General features: G+C 35.2%; 2 protein-coding genes across 4 annotated transcripts; both read left to right on the forward strand.

Annotated features, from left to right (window-relative positions):
• The first annotated feature begins 1,373 nt into the window (after positions 1-1,373).
• LOC103851687 (VAN3-binding protein) lies at positions 1,374-5,775 on the forward strand. The gene is made up of 8 exons (XM_009128566.3): positions 1,374-1,601; positions 1,697-1,774; positions 2,059-2,127; positions 2,214-2,571; positions 2,657-2,827; positions 2,914-2,963; positions 3,040-3,088; positions 3,179-5,775. Exons 1-8 carry the CDS (start codon positions 1,374-1,376, stop codon positions 3,415-3,417), a joined length of 1,242 nt encoding a protein of 413 aa, XP_009126814.1. The 3' UTR covers positions 3,418-5,775.
• Positions 5,776-6,008: 233 nt separating this feature from the next.
• Positions 6,009-8,913, forward strand: LOC103851688 (E3 ubiquitin-protein ligase XBAT32). 3 transcript variants are annotated; one of them, XM_009128567.3, is made up of 9 exons: positions 6,009-6,654; positions 6,828-6,887; positions 6,960-7,031; positions 7,111-7,277; positions 7,361-7,580; positions 7,647-7,693; positions 7,788-7,937; positions 8,021-8,112; positions 8,198-8,913. In XM_009128567.3, the coding sequence occupies exons 1-9, from the start codon at positions 6,460-6,462 to the stop codon at positions 8,710-8,712; spliced, it is 1,518 nt and encodes a 505-aa protein (XP_009126815.2). In that variant the 5' UTR covers positions 6,009-6,459; the 3' UTR covers positions 8,713-8,913. The 3 variants fall into 3 exon arrangements, with proteins under 3 accessions (XP_009126815.2, XP_009126816.1, XP_009126817.1); XM_009128568.2 differs by having other exon boundaries at positions 6,832-6,887; XM_009128569.3 differs by lacking the exon at positions 6,828-6,887 and having other exon boundaries at positions 6,888-7,031.
• Positions 8,914-11,490: the final 2,577 nt, after the last annotated feature.

Below are 11,490 nucleotides of genomic sequence, written 5' to 3' on the forward strand. Positions count from 1 at the left end.
CTTTATTCTTCTACTATTTAGTAAATTTTATATAGAAATTATAGCCTCGTTTCACATTTTCTAAAATATGTTAAGTTAGTTCAAGGCTATATTTTCAGTTTCTGCATCATGTTAATTATAATACATAAATCCAGCTATATATCACTTATGTATTGAGTGAGAAGTGGAAAGGAGGTCCAGATATTTTTATATAAAAATATGTTCTCGTTGTTGAGTGCTTAGCTTGAACCTATGGTTTCAATTTAAAGATATATGAAAAAGAGATGCAAGAGGGTCCAATCCATTGTTGTCAATAATTTTGTTTCACAATGGTTAACAAGTTAGCATATATTTTTGTATATGCATTTCCTCTCAGATAAATTCAATTAGTATTCTTTTGGAACACAATTTACTTTCATTAACATTAACTTTTTGGTATATAATAGCAAGAGAGAATTAGTCGTTCTCTGTCCGCGAAAGCTTTCCTTATAAATGCAACTATGTTAACTTTTAGTCTTTAAGTCATACTAAATGCAATTTTTACTCTTTTTTTTCCAACTAAGAACATTTCCAATAGAACACTATTTTTTTTCTATATTTTACACTAAAATAGATGAACACTATTTGGAGTAAAAAAACAACATTCTTCTTACTATATTATAGTGTAACTCTACTATAGAATGAACCATTAGAGCAAATCCAACTCTATAAAAGGGTTACTCTATTTTAATGTAAAAAAAAAAAAATAGTGTTCCATTGGAAATGCTCTGACTACACAGTATTTTCAAGTAAGCATAATAAACCAAAGCAATTACGTCTAACTTATCCATGTTTTTAGTGCTACTTTAAATCGGAAAACAAAAAACTAATAAAACACAAATCCAATGTTCGGATTTCATGCTTTGATTCGATATAATAGAATCCAATGTATTATTTTTTTGTTATTAAAACAGTAAAAAAGTATCATATACAATTTTAGAGTAGTGGATTTTTTTTAAACACTAATAGAGTAGTGGATTAACACGATTAAACGAGTACTTGCCAATCAAAATGAAAGTTATTATTACTAATGATAAAACGACATTATTACATATACATGACAGAAAGTTGAGACTACCCATCCATATCATTTTGATATTATAAAAAGAAAATCTGTTCCAAGGATAATTACTTTGATCATGGCCCAAATCATTCCCACCCATGGAAAAGATGATCATGCCATCAAACCTTTTTTTCAAAAAATAAATAAAGGTTAGAACCCACATCAAACTAAAAAATTAAAGAAATCAACCATTTTCTTCTTTCAAACCAATAACATAAATATTTGATCAATCAACAAATCCTCAGCCTGCAAATCCTCAGAGCCAAAATCTTTGTATACAAAAATAAACACTATGGAACTATCTCTAGCATTAACATCAACAGATCATCATCATCAGGTTAACAATAATCCATCACCTTCAGAAGCACATCCAGACACTATGGACTTTCTATCTCGAGAATGGTGTAATTTTGCTGTTCAGTCGCTTCAGCCCGACCATATTATCTACGACCGTTCCATTGTCCCCGTAGGGACATCAATCGCCAGGTTTCAAGGGGACTTAAGTCTTGTTCCTTGTGGTGTAAGTAGTAACCAGAGATTGTTTTTGTTTATTCCTGATTATTTCTTCAAGTTGCTTTGGTTAGTCTTTTTAATTAATGAAGATTGTGAAAATAGACGATGGATAAGAGTATGAAGATGGACGATCCAGATTTTAAGCCCTCGATGCCTTCATGGAAAACCAATGATGTCAAGGTAACCATATTATGTTGAACTTTTAATTTATTTCTAGAAAATTCATAATAACAATCAGGAAAATACATCTTCTTCTCTAATATGATTTGTTTGTTGTATGGGTTTTCATAATTTTCAATATAAAATTATTTTTAAAAATGTGTACATCTTTTGTTAAGTTTTTTTTTTTAATGCACATACGATAAGTGATGGATATTTGGTTAATGTTTAATTTGATTGCTGGCACTGACATATAGAAACCGAACATCTTATATTGACACATTTTTGTTGAATCATGTGAACAGTCATGGATATGGATGCAACAAGCAATGCATCCGGAATTGAGCTACGATGGCTTCTTCCGCAAGAAACTTGTAAAATCCTATTTTGCTATTTCGTTTCATTTGACTTTTAGATAATCATATTGGTTTTCTAAATCGAAACAATAATGGGACTGTAGAAACTTCCTTGGAAGATTACACCATCGATAAAGAAATGGTGGAAAGAGATTAAGGCCAAACGAAAGGAAGAAGTGAGGCTACAGAGAGCTGAAGTCCACGCCGCCGTTTCATTAGCCGGTCTGGCCGCCGCCCTCGCCGCGATAGCTTCAGAGAACGCAGGAAAAGACGGTGGAAATGGTCGACCAACAACTAAAGAGACAGCCGTGGCTTCTGCAGCCGCTGTGGTGGCGGCACAGTGTGCTGAGATGGCAGAGACAATGGGAGCAAACAGAGACCAGCTCAGCACAATGATTGGTTCCGCTATGACTGGGACAAGTGTTAGTGAGATACTCACTCTCACTGCCTCAGCTACAACTTGTAAGAATAAGATTTAAGTTTATTTCCTTGTGTGTTTTTCTATAAGCATACTCTGTTTGTGAGTCATTGGTGTTTGGTGTATAAGCCTTGAGAGGTGCTGCGACGTTGAAAGCAAGAAGAAGTTGCAAGATCAATAGATTGAACGGCTCTGCGCCTGTGTTACCTATTGAAGACTCCTCTGATCTGCCTCCTGAATTTGACAAGAACACGTCCCTTCTTGCTCAAGGAACCGATCTCTTCGTTGAGACACCAGATGGTATACAAATCCTCTGTTTTTCTTCTCTTAAATCCTTTGTTTTGTTGATAAGCTAAAGATATATGGCTATCTTTGGACTTGAGCAGGTGATTTCAAGGTTAGGACAGTGTCTATGATCTTAAACAAGGATGCAAAGGTCTGAATCTTGCACTAATCCTCATTACTCTTAACCAATCATGTTTACCTATCAATGTTCTTGGGTTTATTTTTAGGTGATACTCAAAATGAAGAAACATAACCTACTCAGGACTAAGAAAGAATGTATGAGTTTAGCTTCTTTATACCTTAACTTAACCTTCAAGATAAGATTTCAAAACATTGAGTGTTTTGTTTGTTTTGTGTGCTAATTAGGTATTGTGACGAATGTTCACGTGGAGCTTTATAAAGATTCGGAGACTGAAGAGAACAACATGGAGGACACTTGTTATCTCATTGTCCTGAAGACGAACATAGGAGCTATCAAAATAGACATGGCGGATGATTACGCTCGTTATAAGACATGGGTCACAACGGTTCAACACATGCTCGCTCTTTCTTGTTCTTCTTCATTCCATACAAATTACGATCTCACTTTCTACAACAAAAACTGAATTTTCTTTTACTTGTCATTGTTCTTCAGTTTCTCTATGTATTTTACTTTAATTTGCATGTTTTTATTTTATATCCTCCTCTACTTCTACTTTTTTTCTCTCGTTTTGATTTTATAATAATGCATAACAACTTGAGAACTTACGTTTCTTATACTCCACAGACATCAGTAACGTTCTAAGTAAAGTATAACCTGAGATTTTAGGCATAAAATGCTCAATTGCCTTGAGGATCAAGTTAGAAAAGTAGTGAGTCCTTTATTCTAATATTTCAAAGGCAACATGTAATGAAGATAAAGTGGAAAGTGGGTATTTAAAATTTTCTCTCTAGGATACAACATATCTGCTACATTATCAAATAACACAACACTGGACCTTGTAATCAGATTCTCATAAAGTTGCAACAATGAAACCAAAAAGCAAGAACAAGAAGAAATATACACTTGTTACATCACACATTCGGGATGAACCACCTAGCATCAATGAACTTGTTAGTTGAAGCCATAAATGGTTCTACCTTGCGAGTAGCAAGACTGTAGATAAATATATGATTAGTGCCAAACCGACACCACTAAAATAGATAGAGTTTGATTTGAATCCTTGAACATCGTTGGCAGAGACGGTGATTCCAAGGTAGAAGATCAAAGCCTGGTCGCCAAAGAAGCCATTTCATCCCATTTGTTGGTGGCATGGTTCTTCTTGAAGACATAGAAGGTGCAAGAGGTTTTGTGGATATTGTATATTCTGACCATCAGAGCCTCGCCAGATGTAGTAACAACAAGCCTATTGATTATGAAAGGGGACAAGAAACGAGGAGGATAGTAGAAGGGATATGGAGGATGGGTTAAAACAACATGAGAGTCCCCTGAGAAGTCATAGATCTCAATGAAAGAAAGCCTAGTATACATGTAGAGCATGAGGGCTTGGCATACAAAGTCCCTTAATCCATTAATCCCAACATAAGGATACATCTTCCACAAGTGGCAATACACCGACTCTGTGTGAATTCTCCACACTCAGGTTTCGACTTTTGTAAACCAAACCTCTCTCGGCAGGATTCAACATGCGACAAGAATAACCGACTGGTTATTAAAGCTGACAAGAGTCATGTCACTAGCTCCACTACCACTAGACTTGCCAATGATGAAAAAAAGCTTTCAACGGTTTTGTTTTAACTTCGTCTATCCCACATCCTCACCTTGAAAATCTCTGAAGCTAGATCAGAAGAGGTTATAGTAACAGTGTGTGGAAAACTTTCAGCTTCCACATTATGTTGAATAAAAAATGCATGGAGCCTAAACAACTTAGGAGGTGCTGAAAGGAGCAGTGTTCTAACTCCTTGAGATATTATTGTGGAGATCAGAATGTCATCTTCAGAAAAGTTACAAGCAGCAAATCTTGTCTTTAACTCTTTTTGTCATCAAGGAAGTCGACAGCTAAAACATCATGTTACTTTGTTTTACAAACTCATACATCAAAGGTAGCTATATCTCCATCATATATTCATATCTCGTCAAATTCCTTTTGTTTACTAACTTGAAAAAACCATAATCTTTTCAAAAACTATATAGTTTGCACTAATTTTGAAATTACATATGTCACCATATGAATTCTCAACGAGGGTAAGAGTTGGTCCTAATTAGTATATGTGTGTGTTTTCACCTTATGGCCTTCATTTCAAAATATTAATATGTTTGCAAATTTTCTAATTTCTTTTGGATTTCATGTCAATATTAGCACTATACTTTTGATTTCCTGCCATTTTGAAATTGAAATTGAGATGCAAGAAAAGATAATTTCTAATTTCAAATTTGAGGTAAGGAGGTAAGGAGAAATCTCTGAATTTATAAGTTATAACGATCCGAGTGATTATTACAACGACCAATAAAGATACGTTATTTCAAAACTCGGATTGATAAAATTAAGCTACCGAATTCAGCATGACTTACTTGCGTGTTTTTCAATCCGATCGATTGGGCTGGACAAGCTAATATATATATTTTAAAAAATATTTACATATTTGCGATATAGGAAATTTAATTTATTGATGAAATTTAAACAATCATTAATATTTCTAGACATGTATTGAAACAATACTGATCATTATAGATTTCAATTTAAAACTTGATTAGAATAAAATTAACTTTTCCAATGTCAGAATACATTAAAAGATCCAAAACTATTAAAAATAAAGCTCCAATGATACAGTGGAGTAGAAACTAGTAAGGGAGAGATCATTCATTTGCTACATTTAATATCCATACATACAAGGGATTGAGGATAAACACCAACTCATCATGAGGTTGGACTTCTTGATTAGGTAAAATATGAAGTCAATTGCAATGGATTATTGCAAAAAAATGCAATTATATACATAACGTGACTCGACCCACATGGTCCCCAGCATTTCATTATTTACATATTAAGCTCATGTTACTTTTGGAGAGTTACATACTTGTTCATCGTGAGATGAGATGAAACGAGCGAATCCAGCCGTTTAGTTTGTAGGTATTGAAGACACCTATTGCCACAAGGTTTTAAAAGAAATTTGAAAGTGGTATAAAGTCAATGAACTACTATGACCATCATCAAATGATAATTAGAACTGTCTCCACACACTAAAATAAAATAAAAAGTACGAAAGATTCATTCTTTTCCATTTTTGGTTTGAAATATTAATCGCCAATTTGTTGTTTTTTTTTCTCAAAAAAACAAGAAAAATCAATATTTTCAACTAATTGCTCCTTTTCTTTAATCTTCGTCTTGGATCACCATTTTAAGATAAGTTTTCTTAGATGATCTTTGAGTTTTTTAAAGGGTAACTTCTTTCTAAAACTAGGATGATGATGATGATGGTGATCTGTTCATAACAAACCAAAAAAAAAAAAAAATTCCTTTTGGAAATATTGAAACTTTCGAATTGGGTTTCTCTCAAATTCTTACAATCTTCAAATTTGAGGATCCAATTCGTTTCGTTGTAATCATTTAGGTGAAGTGGTGATGATCGGGTAGGGATCAAAAATTTCAGCTTTGTATAGTAAAACGATGAGGTTTCTGAGCCTCGTCGGAAACTCATTCGGTTGCTCCGCGTCCGGCGAGCGATTAGTATCAGCCGCCAGAGACGGCGATCTACAAGAGGCCAAAGCCCTCCTTGATTACAACCCGAGACTCGCTCGCTATTCCACTTTCGGCGTTCGTAACTCTCCTCTCCATTACTCCGCCGCTCAAGGCCACCACGAGGTAACCCACCGGAAAAAAGTTGCAACCTTTATGGTGAATGATGATGATCCTGATCTGGGTTTTGTCTTAGATAGTTTCTCTGATGTTGTAAGGTCTCCGATATTCCAAAAAGGTGTGACCTTTATGGTGATGGTGATGATGATTTGGTTTTGTTTATTATTGTTATGTTTTAGATAGTTTCTTTGTTGGTGGAGTCAGGAGTTGATATCAATCTCCGGAACTATCGTGGACAGGTAACAGCTGTCTCCTTTACATTGTCTTTATCGACCATCAAAGTTAGCTGAGTACAAGAATGTTTGAAACAGACGGCTTTGATGCAAGCTTGTCAACATGGTCATTGGGAGGTTGTCTTGATTCTCATCCTCTTTGGTGCTAATGTAAGGACTTGTATCCAACTCTTATGTGCGAGACTTTTCAATGGAAGGATTAAGATGATGATTGTATTTTGGGTTTTAGATTCATAGATCAGACTACCTTAACGGTGGTACTGCTCTGCATCTCGCGGCTCTAAATGGTCACCCTCGGTGTATCAGGATCTTGCTTTCCGAGTATATACCAAGTGTCCCTAACTGCTGGAGCCTCTTGAAGAATAGTAAATCCTCTGTTTCTGGATTTGATCCAAGGTTATAAAGTGTTTTAAAGAGTTTAATTACCTCAAATGGCTTCAGTGACGTGATCATTAGTGTTTTTTTTGGAATGTGTGCAGTGGTATTCAAGAAGTGATAAACAGAGCAGCAGATGGAGGAATCACACCTCTTCATGTAGCGGCTCTGAACGGACACGTAGAGACGGTGCAGTTACTCTTGGATTTGGGAGCTTCACTTACTCAGGTTACTGTGGAAGATGGAACCACAATAGATCTCATAGGAGCTGGGAGTACTCCTCTCCATTATGCTTCATGTGGCGGAAACACCCAGTGTTGCCAGGTACATATTCATATATACTTGCTTAACCAGACCAGCATGAATACGTATGGCATTTGTTTTTCTCAGGTTTTGATCGATAAGGGTGCCTCTTTAGCTGCCATTAACTCTAACGGGTTAGATGTTCTCTTTGTTTCTCTGCCTGCAAAACCTAATCCAATTAGATATAAACCGCAGTGTCTTTATCCGTTTGGTGTTTCTTGGTTTTAGATGGACGCCATTGATGGTTGCTCGCTCATGGCACCGGAACTGTCTTGAAGAAGTCCTGAACCCAACCACAGAGCAGCCACTAAGCCAACTGCCAAAAGTCCCTTCTCCTTTCCTCTGCCTTCCTCTAATGAGCATTGTCAAGATTGCTCAGTAAGTAAACATCTTAAACCTAACTGAAACACTCAATGTGATCAAAGAGTCTCTGGGATTTTGATTATGTTTGTGGGTTTCAGAGAATGTGGCTGGCGAGGAGATGACTGTCTCACTCCATGCCGTGACCCTTGCGCTGTTTGTCTGGAAAGAAAGTGCACCGTAGCAGCAGATGGTAATGTATCCAACTTTCACTAAGTCCAATCTGCTTAACTAGAACATTGAACTGATTGTGTATGTGTGTGTGTGTGGCATAACAGGATGTGGTCATGAGTTCTGCACTAACTGTGCGTTATACCTAAGCACCACAAACATAACATCCTCAAAGACATCACAAGCCACACCAGGCTCAGTCCCATGTCCTCTCTGTCGCTACGGCATTGTCTCTTTCACCAAACTCCCCCATACGATACCAACAACAACAGCAACATCATCAAGAACAAGCATCTCCTTGTCCTTCTGCACTTGCTCCTCCTCTGATGTCTTGGATACAGGAGCTCTCCTCACCGACCCTCACTACAGCTGTAAACCGGTTGTTTCAAGAACCGGTTCACAATCCGTTGGGTCATCGTCCTTTCGGTCTCTTAGCTGCCGGTTTCCTCCAAGTCTCTGCCTCGGTGGCTCGGATGTTGACGAACCCCAAAGCCGGTTAATGAATGGATCATATTCAAGATCCGGTCTAGGGTCCAGGAGATCCACGTCGGAGGTTGAAGGAAAACGTTCTTGGTTTTGTGCTCTTAACCATTGTGTTACAACCGGTGGAAGTCCTTGCTAACACTTTTTGGTTTTTCTTTCTCTTTTCTAATTTTTGTTCCCATTTTTTTGGGAGAAAAAAAAATCTGCTAATTGGTTGTGTGATTATTCATTTTGTAATAACTGAAATTGCCACAAATATAATTGATTTGGCATTGAAATTGTGTGTATATAATATTATTTGAGTGTGAACTTCTTGCCGAGTCTAATGAGCATTAACGTACATTCATACTTAAAAAAGACACTTGTTACATCACACATTCGGGATGAACCACCGAGCATCAAAGAACTTGCTAGTTGAAGACATAAATGGTTCTACCTTGCGAGTAGCAAGACTGTAGATAAATACTCATATGATTAGTGCCAAAACCAGACCGCTAAAATAGATAGAGTTTGACTTGAGTCCTTGAACAATTTTGGCAGACACAGTGATTCCAAGGCCGAAGATCAAAGCCTGGTCACCCAAAGAAGTCATTTCATCCCATTTGTTGGTGGCATGGTTCTTCTTGTGGACGTAGAAGCTACGGGAGGATATGTCGATATCGTATAATCTGACCATGAGTGCCTCTCCAGATGTAGTAAAAGCAATCCTATTGATTCTGAAATCAGGCAAGAAACAAGGAGGATAATAGAAAGGATATGGAGGATGGGTTAGAACAACAGGAAAGTCCCCAATGTCTGCGACCTATCAATCCATAAAAAAGAAAGAGTGAGGAAGCATGCCTGATGCCTGTGTTAAGAGTGTAATTAGAATAGGTTGGAGGAAATGAATTTACATTACCTTAAGTTTTTTTCCTAATTTATGGATTCATCCGAGGTTAAACGGTCAGTGGCAATCAACATGTAAGAAAGGTGGAGATCTGGTCCTAAATAGTTGTCATTAAATTCAAATGGAGAAAATAATTGGTGGTCGAAGCTGAGTACAAAATTGTTAAGATAAAAGTTTTTAAACAGTGGAAGATATAAAGATAAAGAAACAAAAGTTTGAAAATAAGAAGAAAAAAAGTTTTTATTGAAAACAGGAAAAAGAACAATAGAAAGAGAACATGTGCTTAGTTGATTTATTTAGAGGACAAATGAGTTATTTTACATGCTAAAAGTGTCACCAGCCATGAGTAACTCATCATGAAATTGAAAACTGTAAAAATGTCTTTAAATATAATACTCTCAAAATGTTAGCCTTTAAATATAATACTCTCAAAATGTTAGCGGTGACAGAGACGTTTTAAATGAGGGAAATCTTAGTTTTTGACGGGTTAGAAAGTCATTTATGGTCTGTGTTTTCCTTTGTTTTCGATTATAAGAAAGCAACAAAAAGTTGCATGATTAACATAACTAAATTTTCAAAACCCGACAATTATATGATTCTAGTATAAGAGTTTTGATTTTGAATCCCAATTTCATTTTTTTCTGTAAGATCATGATCAAATCTCATGTCATCTGCAAACTTATCTTGGATGTCTATTTTATCTTCAGGAGCAGCAGAGGTGGTCTCCTCAACCATTTCTAGCATCAACTATATGTTTAGATATATCACTCTCATAAAATATCAATGTTCCGACTCTTTGAAGTAATACATTTCTATAATTTTTCCAAGTGGACCGAGATGTCAAATCATTCAACTTGTGTAAACACTAGTTTCGCGGTTTTGAAAATTATTTCAGCTTATATGAAAATTATCATACAATCAATTTCCCAAGTTAAATTCTTGAATTCTACATGTAAAGGAAATGCGTTTATTTGAATACTACTATCTTTCATTATCTCGCAAATTTTTTTTTGTTTACTGACTTTGAAAAATGCATAATCTTTTCAAAAACTAGCTAGTTTGCACTAATTCTGACACTATGTCACCATTTCTCAGTTAGGCAAGAGTTGGTCCTAATTCGTAAATGTATGTTCCACCTTTTGGGTTTCGATTCAAGATATTGTGTCTCTAGAGATTTTATAATTTATTTGGATTTCATGTCAATATTTCCATATAATTTATCAAGTTAATATATACTAAAAATTATTTACATATTTGCAATATAGGAATTTTATTGATGAAATTTAAACTATTATTAATATTTGTGACTAGACATGTATTGAAATAATATTTGATCATTATGATCCAATGTTACATTAACTTTGTTTTGGTCGCGAAAATAATTGTTTAAATAATCAATATGACTTTATCTTTGTAGTTATAGTATATCGAATTACTATAGTAAAATAGATTGATTCATTGCTTTAGACATAAAATTTTATATCGAACTATTTCATCAATAATTTTATAAAGAAAATAAACTTAGGCCCCAAGTGTTTGTGACAATGAAGATTTTTACTGTTATACTGTTTGAGACTTAGAAGACTTTAGTCATCAATTCAAATATTTGGCTGTTAAAAATAGTTGTAATTTTAAAAACAGTTAAAGCCAAGAATTGTGATTTTAAGATTAAAATAAAATAAGGCCGAAAGTGTTTTTGACTGTGAATTTTTTTTAAGTTTTAATATTTTAAAATTAAAAATTGATTGAATAAAATTGACTTTTCCAATTTTAGAAATACATTAAAAGATCCAACCACTAAAAATAAAACTCCAATGTAACAGTGGAGTAGAAACCAGAAAGAGAGATATTGTTCATTTACTACATTAATACAAGGGAATAAGAGATTGAGTAAAAACAACAACTTATCAAGTGTTGGACTTTTTGATTCGTTAAAATATGAAGTCTATTATTGCAATGCATTATGCAAAAAAGAAAAAAAATGCAATTATACACATACCGTGACTCCACCCACATGGTCCCCAACATTTC

Source organism: Brassica rapa, chromosome A02 (assembly GCF_000309985.2).
Source record: "Brassica rapa cultivar Chiifu-401-42 chromosome A02, CAAS_Brap_v3.01, whole genome shotgun sequence".
Taxonomy (NCBI): domain Eukaryota; kingdom Viridiplantae; phylum Streptophyta; class Magnoliopsida; order Brassicales; family Brassicaceae; genus Brassica; species Brassica rapa.